At 37.6% G+C, this 22,163-nt stretch overlaps 1 protein-coding gene across 1 annotated transcript in view; it reads left to right on the top strand.

The window, feature by feature from the left end:
- Window positions 1-22,163, top strand: part of LOC133652011 (RNA binding protein fox-1 homolog 3-like) — a 1,102,970-nt gene that overhangs the window by 1,003,093 nt on the left and 77,714 nt on the right. The window contains 2 exon segments of the mRNA XM_062050317.1: window positions 17,808-17,870; window positions 17,872-18,114. Coding sequence (XP_061906301.1) covers window positions 17,808-17,870; window positions 17,872-18,114 — 306 coding nt within the window.

Genomic DNA, 22,163 nt, shown 5'->3' with positions numbered 1-22,163 from the left:
AGTGGATCTAACATAATAGTGAGAGTCCAGTCCATAGTGGATCTAACATAATAGTGAGAGTCCAGTCCATAGTGGATTTAACATAATAGTGAGAGTCCAGTCCATAGTGGATCTAACATAATAGTGAGAGTCCAGTCCATAGTGGATCTAACATAATAGTGTGAGAGTCCAGTCCATAGTGGATCTAACATAATAGTGAGAGTCCAGTCCATAGTGGATCTAACATAATAGTGAGAGTCCAGTCCATAGTGGATCTAACATAATAGTGAAAGTCCAGTCCATAGTGGATCTAACATAATAGTGAGAGTCCAGTCCATAGTGGATCTAACATAATAGTGAGAGTCCAGTCCATAGTGGATCTAACATAATAGTGAGAGAATCCAGTCCATAGTGGATCTAACATAATAGTGTGAGAGTCCAGTCCATAGTGGATCTAACATAATAGTGAGAGTCCAGTCCATAGTGGATCTAACATAATAGTGAGAGTCCAGTCCATAGTGGATCTAACATAATAGTGAGAGTCCAGTCCATAGTGGATCTAACATAATAGTGAAAGTCCAGTCCATAGTGGATCTAACATAATAGTGAGAGTCCAGTCCATAGTGGATCTAACATAATAGTGAGAGTCCAGTCCATAGTGGATCTAACATAATAGTGAGAGAATCCAGTCCATAGTGGATCTAACATAATAGTGTGAGAGTCCAGTCCATAGTGGATCTAACATAATAGTGAGAGTCCAGTCCATAGTGGATCTAACATAATAGTGAGAGTCCAGTCCATAGTGGATCTAACATAATAGTGAGAGTCCAGTCCATAGTGGATCTAACATAATAGTGAGAGTCCAGTCCATAGTGGATCTAACATAATAGTGAGAGTCCAGTCCATAGTGGATCTAACATAATAGTGAGAGTCCAGTCCATAGTGGATCTAACATAATAGTGAGAGTCCAGTCCATAGTGGATCTAACATAATAGTGAGAGTCCAGTCCATAGTGGGACCAGCAGGAGATCATCTTGAGTGGAGACAGGTCAGCAGCTCAGAGACGTCCCCAACTGATGCACAGATCCACCCTGGGTCCCAACTTTTAACAGCTAGCGGTTCATCTGTGGTCACCGAATTTGTGCCCCCCTCTCCATGAAGGAGAGAGGGGGGCAGAGCAGAAAGAGACGGCAGATCAACTGGTCTAAAAGGGGGTCTATTTAAAGGCTAGAGTATACAAATGAGTTTTAAGATGGCACTTAAATGCTTCTACTGAGACAAGAGACAATCATCAGCTGTCGCGGTCCAGTGGAGTGGAGTGGAGGTCCCATGTCGTGTTTGCCGTGAGCGGGCGTCTTCATTACGCGTCGTGCCGGTTCAAAGTGATCCGGTCTTTATTAACCGGCGTCTCGGCGCCGAGGGCGTCTCGGCGTGAGCATCCGCGGGCCAAGTAATGAACAAATCATCAAGGGACCGGAGAAAATGAACCCTCTTTCCAATAGCTCTCAGTCCAAGGGCCCGGCGTGCAAATAAGCGCTCGCCATAACGAGGACAAATCAGGTTAGAGGGGACGGAACGCGTGTGACACATGGAAACGATTAAGCCCCTCGGAAAAGGGCGGCTTGAGCTCAAATTGCCTGAAAGACGGCCGGCGTTTCTTCTCATGAATTGATTTTTCCCCAAATGAGGTGGGAAATGGAAAGACGGGACTTTTCCAGGCAGGAAAGGCGAGACCAAACAATAACGGGCTCCTCCCCCCCGAGCACCAAGAGACTGCGGCGGCGGCGGCGCCGTGAATTTGCATCAAATTGGGTTTCTTCTCGCCGCTTCTCCTCCCGCCGGGCTGTAATTGGCGGGCGTGGGGGGAGGGGCGGCCGCCCGAGGTGTTCTGTTGTTGTTTACCAGCCGAGCCTCCGCTCACCTTGGAGCGGCGGCGCTCGTAATTAGCCGCGGCCGACGAGTGGCGGGAAGAGCACGCGGTCCGCCTAATTAGACGGACCAGACGGTTTATTTCTGCGCCTCGGACAAAACGAACACGGCTCGCTGGAGGAAATCATCCCGGGCCGACCGCTCGCCCGCGTCTCCACGCCGCACGGCTACAATTAGCCGCGCAAAACAAAGGCGCTTTTCCTGCGGGCGCCTGTTTCGCTTGTGTTGCGTCAACCGCTTCTCTGCGCGGCAGGTTGGTTGGGGCGGGGAGAGAAACAACATCAGGCCTGACGTTAAACACAACTCCCCTCCAATGATGACATCATTTCTAAGAATGGTGTTTACAGGTAGGCGTGCACTCATCCATTATTAGTGTCAAAAAACAAAACAAAAACAGCTATTTTCGAATGAATGGCGGTTCTTACTTTTCATAATCAATATAAAAAAATAAAATATTTTTTTATTTTTTTTAATCTGTCCTGTTCAGCCTCTCAGGCAAATTACATTTTTGATGTAGATCAGGGGCAGGCCTGGCCCTAACCAATCTGGCGCCCTAGGCAAGATTTTAGGTGGCGCCCCCGCCACATCGGCAGTGAAGTGTATATACTCACAACAAACCGAATAGCTTTGTCTTTGACCTTTTTTTTTACTTAAAGAAAGCAAATTAACATATTATATGAGAATGTTATGTTATGACTATCTATATCTCATGTGATATTGCTTTATTAACATTAATGATGTGCACTTTAACAACTAGGCTTACAACTATACCTAATATATAAAGGGGTGGAAAAGTGACTATTACCTGCAGGGCAAACATTAGCTAACCAGAAGGCAATAGCAATGTAAACAAAAAACACCTGCTTAAAAGATCTAATACAAATGTCCCTGAGGAATGTAAGGTGGGAGTACTGTAATTACCTAACGTTACATTATTATTTTCCATAACAATTTAGCCCCCTCCACAATATTAACCCGACGTTAAAACAGAACTAGCTATTTATTGATTAGCAATTGCCGAATCATGTAACATTATCTTAATGCTAAAAAGCCCGGTTACTATCACATTCTGTAACAGACAAATAATTTAATGTAGGCTAACGTTACCTACCTGCTACCTCTGTCTTTTTCTCGTTTCTCCTCCTCTTCTTTTCTCTTCCCTGGGCACCTGACAGTTTTGGCCGTTTTGACATCTTGTGTTGATTTTTTGATGTGGTGACATCCAAAAAAAGTCATGATACGAGAAGGGAGGGGGCGCACCGTGCGGGGGGAGGGGGGGCGTAATGTCGTAACAAATAATATTTCTATTAAATAGTCTTTACTTTGCATTTTAATTAACGTGGGATTATTTTTTTTATTTAGAAATAATAGTACCAACTTTTTTTTTTTTCTCCAACATTTCTGGCACTGGCGTGGCGCCCCCTGATGGACGGCGCCCTTAGCATTTGCCTATACGGCCTATGCCACGGGCCGGCCCTGATCAGGGGTGTCAAACTCATTTTAGATCAGGGGCCACATCTAGCAAAAATCTACTCCCAAGTGGGCCGGACTGGTAAAATCACGGCACGATAACTTGAAACTAAAGACAACTTCAGATTGTTTTCTTTGTTTAAAAATAGGACAAGCACATTCTGAAATTGTACAAATCATAATGTTGTTGGAGTTTTTTTACACTTACATGTTGCAGTTAATAGTATTATATCTTTATTTGTCGTTATTTATACTTTCTGAATAAATTATGTGATAATGTTCATCAGTCAACTCATTGGTGTTCATTTTCAATCTATCAAGATAAAACAATTAGGTAGCACTTTAGTATGGGGAACATATTCACCATTAATTAGCTGCTTATTAACATGCAAATTAGTAACATATTGGCTCTTAATTAGTCATTATTAAGTACTTATTAATGCCTTATTCTGCATGGCCTTATTATACAACCAGTAAGCCATTAACTAAGAGTCTTCCCTCAATAACCTCAGAATTATTGCTTATTAGTAACCCTAACCCTTATATGTTCCCCTAGTCCAGGGGTGTCCAAACTTTTTCCACTGAGGGCCGTACACGGAAAAATGTAAGCATGCGGGGGCCATTTTGATATTTTTCATTTTCAAACCTTAACAAAATATACGGATTTATTTTTTTGTTTAACCTTTAGGGCTCCCGGGGACTATAAAGGGTCTCAGTCATTAAACTGTTAAAAATAAGTCAAATGATTATTATTATTTTTTATTTAACGCTTACAGTAAATCTCTATATCAACTTGAGGTTGATATAAAGTAAAAAAAAAAAAGGTTTTCTGTCAAGGACAACTTTGTTTTTTATAGTAAAACTGAAATATGCAGTATTTAGTAATTAGAGCCTTAAAAGATCAATAATGCAGGACACCATTGATTTTAAGTCTTTAATATTTTTAAATAATCACAGTGAAAAGTTAAATAAAATCCTACTAAATATATTTGGGATCCAAAAGTTCCCCCACTCATAAAGTGATACATTTTTATTAGTTTTTTTTTTAAACTTTTAACACTTAAATTACGAGATCAACTTCAGATATATCTGTCGATTTTACGTTTGAACTATTATTTTGTTTGTTTTATGCTCTTTTGCCGAATAAAACTTTGATGTTTTTATACGGCAACCACACAATATATGCAATATTTTTTCCACATAAAACATTTTAAAGTGATATTTTTTAAGTAATAATTCATTATAAAATAGATTTTTAGTTTTTTTTGTTTTTTTTTTAGCAATGGCAAAAAGAAGAAAAATAAACAAAGACAAAAGAAAAAAAAACAGCCTGCATGGCAGCTTTGAGTCAACATTGCAACTTTTTCTTGTTAGATTTCACCTAATTCCACTTTTTTAAAATGTTTTTTTTAATTTTTGCAATATTATCAATTTTGCAATTTTTGCGGAATGTGTGGCGGGCCGGTAAGCAATTAGCTGCGGTCCGCAAATGGCCCCCGGGCCGCACTTTGGACACCCCTGCCCTAGTCTTTGTTACTTTAATAAGCAACTAATTAATGGTGAATATGTTCCCCATACTAAAGGGTTACCTGTTGTGGTTAATAGTATTCTATCTTTAATTGTCATTATTTATATTTTCTGAATAAATTATGTGATAATGTTCATCAGTCAACTCATTGGTGTTAATTTTCAATCTATCAAGATAAAAAAAAAATATCAAAATCAAATTACAGTATGTTATCTATGTAGTTTGATCATTTTCCTCGACTGTGTGGTTTATTTTGATCATCTACAAACATACAAAGAATTGCTATTGTGACATCTAGTGGACACATTTAGAACAGCTGTTTCTTTCATTCCAAAATTTCAGGTTCATTTTTCTACTTAGCAAACTCATCCCGCGTTAAGAGCCTGACCCGGCCCTTGAACCTTACCTTTGACACCTGTGGTGTAGATGATCTATATCTGCTGTAGACTTTAGAAAAGAGAAGTGTTGGATACTTCTCTTACTTTATTAAATGCTTGGGTAGTATTTTATTGAACAAAACCGGTTTTCTTTTTTAAGTTTCCGTTTGTCTATTTTATGGAGGACTGTAGTTAATCATATAAGTGGCACCCAATGTTATTTTTTTTTAAAAGTATAGATTTTGAATAGAGAATCGAATCGTGAGGTGCCCAAACATTCACAGCCCTATCATCCATCCATCCATCTTCTTCCGTTTACCTGAGGTCGGGTCGCGGGGGCAGCAGCCTAAGCAGAGAAGCCACAGTACCTGGAAAACATTTTTTTCCAGGTACTCAAAGTAATATATATTGTTACTCGACACATGGTACAGTACAACATTTTAAAAAAGGTAGCATGCTCTTTTAGCATGTTAAAATTCTAACAGGTATTCACCTCAATGTCATATATTTTGGTATTTCACTAATGCTAACTGTTAGAATTGTTAGCATATTAGCTCAGGACTATTAGCATGCTAGCATTTAAAACATTTTTTTGAAGGTACTCAAATATATATTGTTACTCGATGCATGTTAGTTACAATTTTAACATGCTAACATTAGCATGCTAACTCTTAAGTAATTTTACAGGTATACACCGCAGTGTCATATTTGTTGGTGTTTCACTAATGCTAACTGTTAGAATTGGTAGCATTTTAGCTTAGTACTGTTAGCACGCTAGCATTTTAAAAAAAAAATTCCAGGTACTCAAAGCAATATATACTGTTACTCGACGCAGACTTGTTTTTATTCATCCTGATTCTAAATCGATTAATAATTTTCAAAAACCTATTTTGTTTTGCTTTTTTTAAGGAATCAATTTTTCGAAAAGACATTTTTAGGCTATCTTTATGCAACAAGAAGGAGCTTTTCTAACCTGTAACCTTTCATTTGAATTATTATACCAAATAATACATTGTAAGGATCGGTTGGAATCAAGAATCGATTCTGAATCGAATCGTCACCCCAGGAATCATAATCAGATGGAATCGTGAGGAGCCCTAAGATCCGCACCCCTACTGTATCTGCAGGTGAAATCCCCCCCGCGCCCCCCTACCCCCCCTCCCACACACACACACACACAGAAATGACAATGAGCATTATTACATTACAAATGGAGCAATACAAATACTAATAGAAATATCACTATTGATAATGAATCATTACAATAATTACCTCTATTATCAACAATACCATTGTTCAAATGCAACAATACATATATGTAATCATAACTTGAAATACAAGAGGAAGCAGAAACATGCCTCCATGTATCTGGAAGAAAGAGAAGCCAACTAAGTTATTAACCTTGTAGATTGTTTTGGTATCTTTAGGCGCAACCAAACTTGGTAGCTGTTACGTGATTGGTTGTTAGCGTGTCCCTCCCATTGCTCAGTGACACTTCCTGTTTAGCTGTGTTCCCAGCTAAACGACTCTTGCTTCATAACTTGTGTTTTCTTCCGAACAAAAAATTTAAATATATATTGAATATTTTATATTGATATTATGTGTCTATTGCGATATATGTTGATATCATTTTATCGGCCCAGCCCTAAGTTATTCTACAAAAACAAAACAATTAGCAATTAATTAAATTGTGACGCCAGCGCTGGAGAGAGAGGAGAACTGATTAGTTTGAGCAATCTCCGAAGTGGTCGCCCGCCTCTCATGCTTTTGTCCATCTTGCCTCGAAACCGAAAGTTAACTGGGCATATGTTCTTCTCCACTCTGGAGATGATGAAAGAGGGTGATCCAAATGCCGCTGGTTATCTGCGCATTACTCCCAAATGTATGGATATGTTGGGAAATGGCTGGCAGATTAGTTCTCCGCAGCAAAAAGGACATGAAGGGAAGCTGTTAGTGAGATGTTCTGTCATCCGCACGCTGAGTCTGGTAGAACTCCATGCAATCTGCCGCCGCACTTCCCGCAAAGAAGCTTTGCTGAGGAACGATCCGGGCCGTGAGTAACCGAGCCGAGCCATAAAGCTGCCCACTCCATCAGTGCCGCGGCGCAGATTGATCAGCACGCTCCCATTTGAGTGATTTCCCTCCGGATCCAAAGCGGCGCAATTAGTCGCCCGCTGTATTTCGCCTGGGCGCTGACCCGCTGCAGCACGCAGCACTCTGCCAATATGACTTCCTCCTAAGAGCTTCTCTATTTGCACAGCTCGGCTCCTCTTGGCCTCGCGACGCCGCTAAAGAGGATCACGGATCACTGGCGGCCGGCCAAGCGCTCGCACCTGCCGAGATAGACGAGGCCTTAGCGCCCGTCACACTCGCTCTCTGAATGCGGCGAGTTGCTCTGAGGAGGCGGCGGCGGCGAGCTCAGCTGACCTCTGAGGCCGCTCGCACTTAGAACAAAAAGTCCACTCCAGAAGTCATCTTCTTAAGTGACGATTGGCAATCCTATTTGACAGAAAGAAGCGAGATCGATAAAAGTTACCCTCGTTGCGGAGGTCAGGTTTAGGCAGCGGGGCCCCTCCCTATTAGGGCCCCGTCGTCTGTGTGTGGGGGTCTTGTTTGGTATGAATGATAGGGATGTCAATATCCTTGTTCAAATGAATCGTGATTCTTCTTTGTAACGATTCTTAATCGATTACAAAATATATATATATATATATATATATATATATATATATATATATATATATATATATATTTTATTTATTTTTTTTTTTAATCGAAAAAATATATATATATTTTTATTTATTTATTTTTTGATAAAATATATATATATATATATATATATATATATATATATATATATATATATATATATATATATATATATATATATATATATATATATATATATATATATATATATATATATATATATATATATATATATATATATGTACACTACCGTTCAAAAGTTTGGGGTCACCCAAACAATTTTGTGGAATAGCCTTCATTTCTAAGAACAAGAATAGACTGTCGAGTTTCAGATGGAAGTTCTCTTTTTCTGGCCATTTTGAGCGTTTAATTGACCCCACAAATGTGATGCTCCAAAAACTCAATCTGCTCAAAGGAAGGTCAGTTTTGTAGCTTCTGTAACGAGCTAAACGGTTTTCAGATGTGTGAACATGATTGCCCAAGGGTTTTCTAATCATCAATTAGCCTTCTGAGCTAATGAGCAAACACATTGTACCATTAGAACACTGGAGTGATAGTTGCTGGAAATGGGCCTCTATACACCTATGTAGATATTGCACCAAAAACCAGACATTTGCAGCTAGAATAGTCATTTACCACATTAGCAATGTATAGAGTGTATTTCTTTAAAGTTAAGACTAGTTTAAAGTTATCTTCATTGAAAAGTACAGTGCTTTTCCTTCAAAAATAAGGACATTTCAATGTGACCCCAAACTTTTGAACGGTAGTGTATATATATATATATATATGTTATTTTTTTAATCTGTCCTGTCCAGCCACTCAGACAAATCATATAGTTGGTGTAGATAATCATATCTGCTGTACATATTTACTTTAAAAAATAAGTGTTGGATACTTCTCTTGTTGCCTTATTTGTATTTGACTTTATTAAATGTTTGGGTAGAATTTTATTCAACAAAACCACTTTTCTTTAAGTAATATAGAAATGTTTTATATTTTTTATGGAGGAATGTAGTCAATCATAGAACTGGGCGCCCAATGTTGTTAAAAAAGTATTGATTTTGAATCGAGAATCGGTTTGAATCGAATCGTTAGCCCCATGAATCGAATTGACTTGTGTGGTGCCCAAAGATTCACAGTGTAAAATGTCAATTCATTTAATGACAGGGTGCTTCAGATGACAGATGTGACGTTTGCTAAGGGGACGAGTCTTTGGATCAGCTCTTTCGAGTTAGCGATACGAACGATACGATTCCCGGTTGTGAGCCATCCAAACTTTTTGACTTCGGGGCCGCATTGGTCTAATGAAATTTGGTCGAGAGCCGAAAGCTGACTGCATGTAAAGTAACTATATATACAGTACAGGCCAACAGTTTGGACACACCTTCTCATTCAATGCGTTTTGTTTATTTTCATGACTATTTACATTGTAGATTGTCACTGAAGGCATCAAAACTATGAATGAACATGTGGAGTCCAAACTTTTGCCCTGTACTGCATATACATATTATGCATACCTGTATATATGTATGTAAATATGTATATGCATGTATGTATATGTGTATGTATATATATTTATTTATACATATATATGGTTGTTTTTTTTTTGCACCATGACTAGGGAAGGTTGTTTGACTTTGGTCACATCAGTAAATGCTGCGCATACGTCCATTCGGACGTCCACTGACCTAAATTACTCACTAGACGACGACATATCAGCATCAAATTTATCAGACTATTAAAATTAATGCAATCTCTCTGTAGCTAAAATTCCTGATTAAACTCATGACATCTCACAAACCAAATTAAGGACGTCGTGGAGCCCAGACACCCCTTTTCTAAAGGGTAGTATTTGAAGTGTACACCCACCAGACATGGTCCTTTAATTTTGTACTCACATTTTATTATGTCCTATTTTTATTATAGTTTTATTTATACTTTTTATATCCATTAATGGATTTTATTATTCCTTATTTGTGTAATTGTTCCTATTTTGTTTGAAATGCTGCACATTTTTAGGTGAAATATGGAACCGCCTTATGTAATGTTTACAATGAAAAACACAACAAATTTTAAATTACAGCCAATATTTCAGAATAATTCCAACCTACAGAGTAATATTTGTGTAAATAAAATTATTCTTATCTACATCTTATCGTATAACCGATACTAGTGAGTGTTTCCTTGACAAAAAAAAAAACTAAAGTAAAAAAAAACAAAAAAACACAAGTATAATAACGAGCCAGTCTTTTGAACGGCCCTTTGAACGGAACGACTCCTCAAGATCCAACTCCTTTTAAATAGCCATAAATCCCATCTCTGGTTCATACAAGATTTTATCCCAACCGTATTCCAAGCCCCTTCCTGCGCCGTCACTGATAAACTGGGATGTGACTCCTACAACAGCTCATGTTTCGATCTGATTCAGAATCGATTCTCGACTCAAATTGATTCCTGCAATATATTACTTGGTTCCAAAATCATAATGAAACCTTTTCAAAACATGTTACAAAAGCTTGTCTTGGCTACTGACGTGTAGCAAGTAAGCGTCTTTATGTAAAATTGATTCTTAAAATTATTTATTAAATAAATTGTTGTTTCGGCGAAAAAATATATTATTGTACGAATTTGGCATTAAAATACATTTCTTCATTTGAACCCACAATGCAAAGCTGGCAATTGTTGTGCTTTTATTGCGTAGATATAAGAAGAAAAAAAAAAATATATATATATACTTTTATTTTATTTTTAAGTATAAAAATGGTTTCACACAAAATTTAGAAAAAAAACAATTGGAAAGCGGAGGAGGAAAGTAAAAATAATATTCTGCTTCAGGCCCCAAATTAGCCTGAAGGGGCGGCCATGTTTTTTTGTGTGATGATCAGCTGTGCCGATGGCGCTCGATTATGTGGACATCAACGAGGGCGAGCTCTGCTCCTTCTTCCTCCCGCTTCCACTTGGATGGTTTGTGGCGAACATCAGAGGACGGCGAAGATCACACGAGAGCCTCGCTACTTTGTGTTTCTCTAACGAGCCCGGCGCACTCCTCCTCCTCTTCGTCTACGCTTTCTCCACGCTGCCCGTTCAAAGGCGCCGCTCATCCTCTTTAGCGCCGTCGCTCTCGCTTCTCCTGCGCTCGTCGCGATAAAAGCCAACTTGACGCCTGAGGCCGCGCCGTGCCCGCCTGTCAGTGCACGTTTGGCCTGTCTGACCTGACGGGCCACGCCTTTGCTGATTTGCTGGCTAACGTGATCGGCAGCAGGTGGACCCGCCCTCCTGGTTAAGCTCCACCTCCTAGTGCACATGGGACAAGTACGACAAAGCAGGTCAATATTAGTAATTATGTGTACTGACTGACACTGTAAGATGTATTTATTTGAAAATCATCCTACGAGCCGCTCTTAATAGTCAACTACAGTAGAAACTACATGAAAAAAGTAGGGGATGAAAGAGAAAAAAAAGGGAAAAAAGAAAAACATTTAAAAGGGGGGGGGGGTAGGCCAAAGGGATGGGAAATGAAAAAAGAAGGGGAAAAAGGGGGGAGAAGAGAAGAAAGGGGTAAAAAAAAAAGGATAACCAATGCAAAAAAGTGGAAAATTAAAAAAATAAGAACAAGTTTAAAAAGAGGAGGAAGAGCAAAAAGGGGAAAACCAGAAAAAAAGCAAAACGGGAGGAAAACAAGAAATAAAAAAAGTAAACTACGATATCAGACTAGCAGCTAACAGATGTCATTACAATTTATTGCATTTTGTGAATGATCAGACAGATAATGTACTTTTTAAATGTTTGTCATGTTTAAAAAGTTGTTTCTATTTTAAAATGGCCCGTCATGAACTAAATTTCATATTGCTTCTCAATACTGTGATGTTGGATTTTTGTAACTCATTTGTCTAATGCCTATGATGTAATGTAGTAGTGTTTATAAATGGATTCTCCATAAAAAAAAATTATATATATATATGTATATATATATATATATATATATATATATATATATATATATATATATATATATATATATATATATATATATATATATATATATATATATATATATATATATATATATACAGTTATTTATTTATATATATATATATATATATATACATATTTAAATATACAAATATATATTTATATATGTAAATATAAACACATATTACATATACCTATATAGATAAACATATATGTTTATATGTGTAGAAATGTATATGTATATATATTTATATATATATATATATATATATATATATATATATATATATAGCTGAGATAGGCTCCAGCACCCCCAGTGACCCCGAAAGGGACAAGCGGTAGAAAATGGATGGATATATATGTATATATATATATATATATATATATATATATATATATATATATATATATATATATATACAAATGTATATATATATATATATATATATATATATATATATATGTATGTATATATATATATATGTACAGTATATGTATGTATGATGTACATTGCAACTGTGGTAAATTGAGAAAAAGCCCAAAATTGGAAAATATAATGACCAACATTAAAATACAGTAGCGTAGTAGGCCTAAGTATTCATTAAAAACAAGGCAGAGGATGTATATTTCATTTTGTAGGCCACTAACATTGCACACAGTTTGAACAGTAACACCGTGTTTGAATATTTAATTGATTCTTTGACGTACCACTAGATGGAGCCAGTGCACCGCGGTCTGACGCCTGCGGGGTGGTCTGTAGGCAAGAATTAAGTGTGACTCTGATGACGACGGTGACGTTATTCCGGCTCACATCCGAGCGCCTCGGAGCCGTGGGGCCACGAGGCGCGTGGTGGTGTTCTGCGGCGGAGGGAAGAAGAAGAAGAAAAAAAAAAAGCATCAGGTTTCAAATTGCAGACATCAAGAGCCGCCTTGAACCAGGAAGTGTGTTATATAACGCCCTGACTGCAGGGAGCGGGAAAGTGGAGCACAGGGGTGGATTAAAAATGTTTCTGCATAATGAGAGAGAGAGGGGGAGGGGGAGGGGGGTTAGACTGTCATAAAGAGCGAGGTGAGGGGGGGTTTGCATGCTAACACCCCCCCAACCCCCCCGCCAAGGCTTCCTTGCTTTCATTTGGATAATGGAGCATCGCCTTAATTGGCCGAGCGGTTTTTCAGCGGAGGTTTGTTTGCCAACACGTCTGAGCAGAATTATTTCCGCTACATTTACAGCACAGCGCTCTCATTAAACACCCCCCACCCTCCATCCCGACCCCCGCCTGGCCGGGCGGAGCGGGATGCGCACACGAGGAGGCCGGGCGGCGAGGAATAAAACATGTTTATCTCCCATCTCGCTGGAAAGTTCTCCTCTGCTTATTGTTTCTCTCCAATCATAAAGCTGCTTTGCTCCAACCACGACTTCCTGTGCTGCCCTCTTGGAATCTCTGCTTTGTTATTGGAGTCTGCTGTTATAGTCCCGCCTTGGCGCCGCGCAGCACGGCTCTGCTCGTTAGCACAAACACACCAGAGTGCATCATCATCATCATCCTCATCGCGTTGTGCACGCGGGACACGCTCTTAGCAAACAACCCGTGTTTGTGACACTAAGTGCTTGTTCTTCAAGTCCCATCGGGTCTTCTCCAAACTCTCGCCCATGGTTCTCTTTTTCAGCACGGAGCCCAAACCTTTTCCCACTCAGGGCCACGGACTCACAAATGTGAGTTGGTAGAGCGGCTGTGGCAGCAACTTGAGGGATCCAGGTTCGATCCCCGCTTCCGCCATCCTAATCGCTGCCGTTGTGTCCTTGGGCAAGACACTTCCACCGCCTGCTCCCAGTGCCACCCACACTGCTTTAAATGGAACTTAGATATTGGCTTTCACTATGTAAAAGCGCTTTGAGTCACTAGAGAAAAGCGCTATATAAATACCATTTTGGTGGTCTACCAAACCGGCTCAATTTTTAAAAAAAAACTACAACTGCAATTACAGTAGAAATTGTGTGTAAATGCTGAAGAGCCAAAGCTCAACTAAAATGCTAACAGTTTGCGTCAAGTAACAAAATATATGAGCTAAAAAAAATAGCATGTTAATAGTACCATGCTAATATGCTAACAATAGCATGCTCGCAGTTAGCATTAGTGGATTTACCAACATATATGACACTGAGGTGTATACCTGTTAAATTACTTAACAGTTAGCGGGGGGTGTATATTGTAGCGTCCCGGAAGAGTTAGTGCTGCGAGGGGTTCTGGGTATTTGTTCTGTTGTGTTTATGTTGTGTTACGTTGCGGATGTTCTCCCGAAATGTGTTTGTCATTCTTGTTTGGTGTGGGTTCACAGTGTGGCACATATTTGTAACGGTGTTAAAGTTGTCTGTGTGACCTGTATGGCTGTTGACCAAGTATGACTTGCATTCACTTATGTGTGTGTAAAGCCGTAGATATTATGTGATTGGGCCGGCACGCAAAGGCAGTGCCTTTAAGGTTTATTGGCGCTCTGTACTTCTCTCTACGTCCGTGTACACAGCGGCGTTTTAAAAAGTCATAAATTTGACTTTGTGAAACCGATACCGATAATTTCCGATATCACATTTTAAAGCATGTATCGGCCGATAATATCGGCAGTCCGATATTATCGGACATCTCTAGTTAGCATGTTAAAATTCTAACTGTAACATACGTCGAGTTAACCTGACTCTTGCCAGATCCTTGTAGTTCGCTGAGCTCCACACAAGGATCTGGGCTCGAAGGGCGTTTCAACATAGCAAAAAAAATAATGAACCAATTTGATTTGATAGATGTGACGTAGCGCCGAAGCGACAGTTAGATTCAAACAACAATGGCGGCAGGTAGCGAGGAGTCGTGTGCTGACTTTGATTCTGCTATTGCAGCTGTTTTGTCCAATCCAATCCAATCCACTTTATTTATATAGCACATTTACACAACAAGAATGTTTCCAAAGTGCTGCACAGCCATGTTAAAAACAATATTAAAAACAATATTAAAAACGATATTAAAAACAATATTAAAAACAATATTATGCTACACCAATGACTGAATAAAAACAAAGAATAAATGAATAGAAAACCAATACAGAGACAATATAAAAAATAAATATGATTAAAAATAAGAAATTTTAAAGGGTAAAACCAATTAAAACTGTAAAATAGACATCAAAATTTATAACCCTAACCCTAACCACACAGGACAACAGAGGACAGAAGACCACACAACTCACGTAGTGTTAAAAGCCAAAGAATAAAAGTGGGTCTTAAGACGAGACTTAAAACACTCCACTGTGGAAGCAGTTTGAACATGGAGGGGCAGAGTGTTCCAGAGTTTAGGGCCGACCACAGAGAAGGCCCTGTCTCCCCTGGTTTTAAGTCTCGTCCTGGGCACCACGAGCTGGAGCTGGCAATCTACTGACATTGCTGCCTTGTTTCTGTAAAAGTTCTACAACTTCTCGCTCTGTCGTTATCCAATATGTCGGCTGTTCTGTTTTGGATTTCCCAGCGTCGCTCTCATCAGCGTCAGGGCTTGATTTAGGTGTGAGTGGATGAAGTAGCACGTCATTCAAGATAACGGACAAGTGCTTTATCCAATCACATACAATGCGGTTTTTTTTACAAGACCCCGCATTCTGAAATACATCTCCTATTGAGAAGTCCCAGATCCTTGTGTGGAGCTCAGCCAACTACAAGGATCTGGCGAGAGTTAGGTTAGCGTCTAGTAGTGAAGTGAATTATATTTATATAGCGCTTTTTCTCTAGTGACTCAAAGCGCTTTTGCATAGTGAAACCCCATATGTAAGTTACATTCAAACCAGTGTAAAGGAGCAGGTGGGTAAAGTGTCTTGCCCAAGGACACAACGGCAGTGACTAGGATGGCGGAAGCAGGGATCGAACCTGGAACCCTCAAGTTGCTGGCACGGCCACTCTACCAACCGAGCTAACAATTTCAATGACAAAAACATTTGAAAGCAAAACGCAGGTGTTTAAAAATTGAGTGTATAAAAGTTCAGTGTACAGAAGATGTTTTGAAATTAAGTCTATGAAAGTTCAGTGTTTAAAAATTTTGAATTTAAAAATTCAGACCTTAAAAGTTAAGTGTATGAAAATTCAGTGTTTAAAAATTATGTTTAAAATTTCAGTGTATGACAACTCAGTGTATAAATGTTCAGTGTTTAAAACATTTGTGTTTAAATTTAAGTGTATGAAAATTCACTGTACAAAAAATCAGTGTATAATAATTCAGTGTTTTGAAATTTAGTGTATGAAAAATTCAGTGTATAAAAATTCAGTATTTAAATATTTAGTGTTTTAAAATTCTGTGTATACAAGTTAAGTGTTTTAAATTTGAGTGTATGAAAATTCAGTGTATAAAAGTTCAGTGTTTAAAAATTCAGTGTATACAAATTTCAGTTTTTAAAAAATTCAGTGTTTAAAGAATCAGTGTATAAAAATTCAGTGTTTCAAATTTCCATGTTTTAAAATTCAGTGTAAAAAGTTCAGTGGTTAAAAATGTAATGTTTTAAAGTTTGGTGTATAAAAGTTAAGTGTTTTAAAATTGAGTGTTTAAAAAAATCACTGTTTAAAAATTCAGTGTTTTAAAATTTAAGTGCTTAAAAAAATCAGTGTATAAAAGTTTAAGTGTTTTAAAATTTAGTGCATAAAAATTCAGTGTATGAAAGTTAAGCGTATGAAAGTTGAGTGTATAAAAATTAAAGGTTTAAAAATTCAGTGTTTTAAAAAAAGCTTTTGAAAATTCAATGTTAGAAAATTCCGTGTATAAACATTTCAGTGTTTAAAAAATTCAGTGTTTAAAAATTTAGGGTATAAAAGTTCAGTGTTTAAAATTTCCATGTTTTAAAATTCTGTGTAAAAAGTAAAACCGTGCAAGTGTTTAAAAATGCAATGTTTTAAAGTTTTGTGTATAAATGTGAAGTGTTTTAAAATTTAGTGTTTAAAAATTCAATGTTTAAAATTTCAGTGTTTAAAAAATTTGGTGTATAAAAGTTAAGTGTTTTAAAATCCGGTGTATAAAAATTCAGTGCAGAAAAATGAGCTGCTTCAAAATGCAAGACCTGCTTCTGGTAAATGAAGACTGAAGCTATCGATCGTGTCTCAGAACCAGCCAATGAGGTGTCAGGTTTGAAGCAGCACATTTTATATACACATGCTGAATTTTAAAACACTGCATTTTTAAACACACACTTTCTGCTACCAATTTTTTTTCAAATAAAATTGTAAGCCGCATTTGAATCAGTTCACAAAATTCAAATGGAAAAAATTCAGTTTCATAAATTCAGTGTCAAAAAAAGTTTTCGTAAAAAAAGACACAAATGAACCTCTGTATGAATCAATAATCAGCCTTGCTTGTTTTTTGGTTCTTTTATATATGTGCGCTAATGTGCTTAGGGTCAAAGGTCAAATCCGTCTTTGGTGAGCAGTAATGTATGCTTTTTGAAGAGAAAACATCTTAGTTGTGTTGTAGATGAAGCAAATATGTAATCATGCATCGCATTAATAATCAACCACTTTGCCTTTACAACTTGGCACAATGATGCTTTTAGCCCGTCTTAAGCCCCTCCCACTTCCCCAAATGACTCGAACGGTGCTGACGTTGAAGGAAGACGGTGCTTGAGGTCAAAGGTCGCAATCAAAGAATGAATAGATGGTTTCTTCTTCTCCTGTGTTCATTAGCGCTGATCAAGGCTCTCGCTAACAGGGGGCGACGTCTTGTGAAGGCTGCTCCCATGATGCCCTGCAGCGCCGCCTTTAAAAGCTGCGAGTCAAACGCTGACTTTCATCTCCTCTAACACGTGTGTGTGTGTGTGTGTGTCCGCAGGGTAACCAAGAGGCCGCCAACCCCCCAGAAGCGATGGCCCAGCCCTACACCCCGGCCCAGTACCCCCCCGCCCCCACAGAACGCCATCCCCGCCGAGTTTGCCGCGCCGCACCCGCTCCCGACAGCGGACTACAGCGGGCAGAGCCGCGTCCCCGAGCACGCCATGACGCTGTACACGCCCACCCCCACGCACAGCGAGCCGGCGGGCGGCGACAGCAACACGCCCAGCATCAGCGCCCCCACGACCGCACCGGTCAGTGTCGCTCAGCACCTGCAAACACTCTTCTCCTCCACAGGACGCCAGCAAGTAAACACCTTTCCCTTCTTCTCACGCATATGTTTGATCTTCTCACCTGTCTCACACCTGTCTCACACCTAAGGAACACCAGGCCCTCATTTCCTGCATTCACACAATAATGGAGGGGTACATTATTGTCATTTTGCGTGAATAAGCGCATGTTAAATATCAACAAATGAACCACAAATGTATTCCCAGCCCCTTCCTGCTCTGTCACATCTGCAGTTTGGAGCTGCATTATAAAAAATTAATTATTACTACTAATGTATTTCCCATGCTTTAAAACATGCATAAAATTCAATTCAAGTTTGATAATAAAAATCTAAAAAATGTTTCGCATAAATGAAAAAAATTGGGAATTAAAATGTAAACTTCCTCTAGTCTGGACATAAAATATACAAGAGGGATGCACAAAAAAAGTCACATCTGAATGACTAATCCCCATTCTAAATCGATTGAAAATGTTCAAAAATCAATGTAAACATTTTTTTTTTCCCCTATAACAATCAGTTATAAAACAATCTAGAAGGAGCTTTTCTGTTTTGAACAAGTCATATTATAATTATTATAATGCTAATATTATTATAATGATTATCATAATACATTACGAGAATCAGTTTGAATCGGGAATCGATTCTGAATCGAATCGTCACCCCAGGAATTGGAATCGGATCGAATTGTTAGATGCCCACGGATCCACACCTCTAATATACACATAATATAGCAAATACATTTAATTAATTATTTTGTTTTTTTAAATAATTATAAAAATACATAATACAAAAGGAATTCAAAACCTAAAATATTAATTATTACTATTGTTAATTATATATATATATATATATATATATATATATATATATATATATATATATATATATATATATATATATATATATATATATATATATATAAACTGCATTATTGGCTTCATTTTAACAAAAAATCTTAAGGTACATTAAACATATGTTTCTTATTGCAATTGTGTCCTTAAATAAAATAGTGAACATACAAGACAACTTGTCTTTTAGTAGTAAGTAAACAAACAAGGCTCCTAATTTAGTCTGCTGACATATGCAGTAACATATTGTGTCTTTTATCGTTCTATTATTTTGTCAAAATTATTAAGGACAACTGGTAGAAAATGAATTATTAATCTACTTGTTTATTTTCTGTTAATATCTGCTTACTTTCTTTTTTAACATGTTCTATCTACACTTTTGTTAAAATGTAATAATCACTTATCCTTCTCTTGTTTGATACTTTACATTAGTTTTGGATGATACCACAAATTTAGGTATTAATCCGATACCAAGTAGTTACAGGATCATTCATTGGTCATATTCAAAGTCCTCATGTGTCCAGGGACATATTTCCTGAGTTTATAAACATAATATAAATTTTTTTTTAAACGAAAGAAGATGTTATGATGCCAAAAAATATTGACGCAATCATAGTAGTATTGACTAGATACACTCTTGTACTTGGTATCATTTTTAGAGGCGGTATAGTACCGAATAGGATTCATTAATATCGCAGTAGTATGCTAATATCGGTATACCGTACAACCCTAATATATATATATATATATATATATATATATATATATATATATATATATATATATATATATATATATATATATATATATATATATATTCAGAGAGAATGTATTTGTATTAAGTCAAGGGCTGTCAAATCTGTGTTAACTGGTGTGTTAATCATAACAATGATTGTATTAGGGCTGTCAATCTTTGGCCAATTAACAATTCAATCCGATTCCGATTCCTGCGGTGACAATTCTCAGTTCAAAGCGATTCTTGCTATGTATTATTTGGTCAAATAAGTATAATGAAACGTTTTGCATGTTAGAAAAGCTCCTTCTGGTTTAATTTTTTTTAATAGATTTTTTTAACATTATGACTTGATTCAGAATGGAGATGAATGAGAATCACGATTGGGATGTGATTTAATTTCTTTGAGGACCCCTATTAATTATGAATAATCACAGATTAGTTATTTTGACCAAACATGCTCTTTTATCTTAACCGCAGATTATTATTATTATACAAATATTATCATCCGGTCGGTAATGAGATTACTGCTTACAAAGATGAGTGAGACTGACTTCTGGTCTCGCTGGCAAATCTTACTACAAAATAAACCCAGATGGTACTTTTCATTAAAATAAATTAATGACATGCATTTGAATACATATTCATGTATGGCATTGTGAAAATAAAAATGCTTTTTTTTTTCAAGTGTATTTAAATTATGCAAGCAAGTAATTTACTTAGATTAATCAAATGTAAGACGAATAATGGATTGACAGCATAAATTAAAAAATGTATTTATTTATTTATTTATGTTTTAATAAATGTTACTTGATGTACATTCTTAATGGTTTGCATTGCCGTGCATGAGATGGTGTACCTAATGAAGTGGTCTCTTGGATAAGAAGGACATCTATGACATCGTGTATAAAAACGTGTCTCATCAAAGTTTGCATGGTCGAGTCAAGAATAAAATAGATGAAAATATTGTATATATGTGCATGTAAACGTGCACAGCATTCATGGAACTACTTTGCTGTTGCAGCACAAAAGTTAGCATTTGTTTTGATTTTACAACATCCAACTACTTTTTTGCACAAGTGGCAAAAATGCGATGCATTAATGTGAGTTATGCAACTAACTCAACTGTAGTGGGGGGGGGTAGATATGAATGATTTGGGCTCTTGGGGGCTGGGGGGGGCACTATAGAGAAGCTCCTTCCTGCAAACATTCCTCCTTTGTGACATCATCATCTCAGCTCACATTCATTAGTGTTAGCAGGAAGCGCTAACACTAACAGTTTAGTGACTTAGCTGAAATAAAAGCTAGGATTGTCGCTCCATGAAAGAGTTTGACCTGACAGCACATGAGAGTCAGGATCAATCTGGTGTTGAAGCTTCACAAACGTGTTCTGAAAGATCAACCATGAAAACTGAGACCTCCTCTGGGCGCTCTTCTCTTCTCTTCTCTCACGGGCGTGCAAACACCTGCTGGGGGAGGTCAGTGCTCGGCCACCATCTTCTGATCATGTAACCCATCATTCCACTTTTTAGCTTCTCACTCCTCTTCTTCTGACTCTTTTTTTCTTCACACTCTTGTTATGACTTTTCTGACTCTTTTCTTCTTTTTATCCTTCTTCTGATGCTTCCTCCTCTGACTCTTCTTCTGACTCCTCTGTTTCTTCTTCTGACTCTTGTTATGACTCTTTTTCTTCTCACTCTTCTTTTTCTGACTCCTTTTTTACTTCTTATTCTTTTTCTCCTTCTTCTGATGTTTCCTCCTCTGACTCTTCTACTGACTTCTCTGTTTCTTCTTCTGACTCTTGTTGTGACTCTTTTTCTTCTGACTTTTCTTTTTCTGATGCCTTTTTTTACTTTTTATTATTCTTCCTTATCTGACTCCTTCTTCTTTTAACTCTTCTTTTTCGGACTCTTCTTGTGACTCTTCCTCTTCTGATCGTGTAACCCCATGACTCTTTTTCATCCAACTTGTTATCTTCTGACTCCTCTTCTTACACTTGTTCTGACTATTCTTCTTCTGACTCTTCTTGTGACTTATATGACTCTTCGTTTTCTGCAGACTCTTGTTATGACTCTTCTGACTCATTTCTTTGGACTCTTTTTTCTGACTCCTCTCTCTTCTTCTGACTCTTTTTCTTCTGACTCTTCATTTGAGACTTTTTGTTTTACTTCTTCTTCTTCTTCTGCATTCAAATTCCTCTTCTGACTCTATTTCTGACCCCTGTTTTTTCTTGTGATTCCTGTCTCTTCATTTGACTCTTGTTATGACTGTTTTTCTTCTGACTCTTGTTTTTCTGACTCCTTTTTTTTACTTCTTCTTCTTCGTCTTCTTCTTCTGACTCCTTTTTTTACTTCTTCTTCTGACTCTCTTTCTGACTCCTGTTTCTTCTTCTTCTTGTGACTCCTCCATCTCTTCTTTTGACTCTTGTTATGAATCCTTTACTGCGGACTCTTCTTTTTCTGACTCCTTTCTCTTCTTCTGACT

Source organism: Entelurus aequoreus, linkage group LG06 (assembly GCF_033978785.1).
Source record: "Entelurus aequoreus isolate RoL-2023_Sb linkage group LG06, RoL_Eaeq_v1.1, whole genome shotgun sequence".
Taxonomy (NCBI): domain Eukaryota; kingdom Metazoa; phylum Chordata; class Actinopteri; order Syngnathiformes; family Syngnathidae; genus Entelurus; species Entelurus aequoreus.
This window is presented reverse-complemented; position numbering and strand designations above follow the sequence as displayed.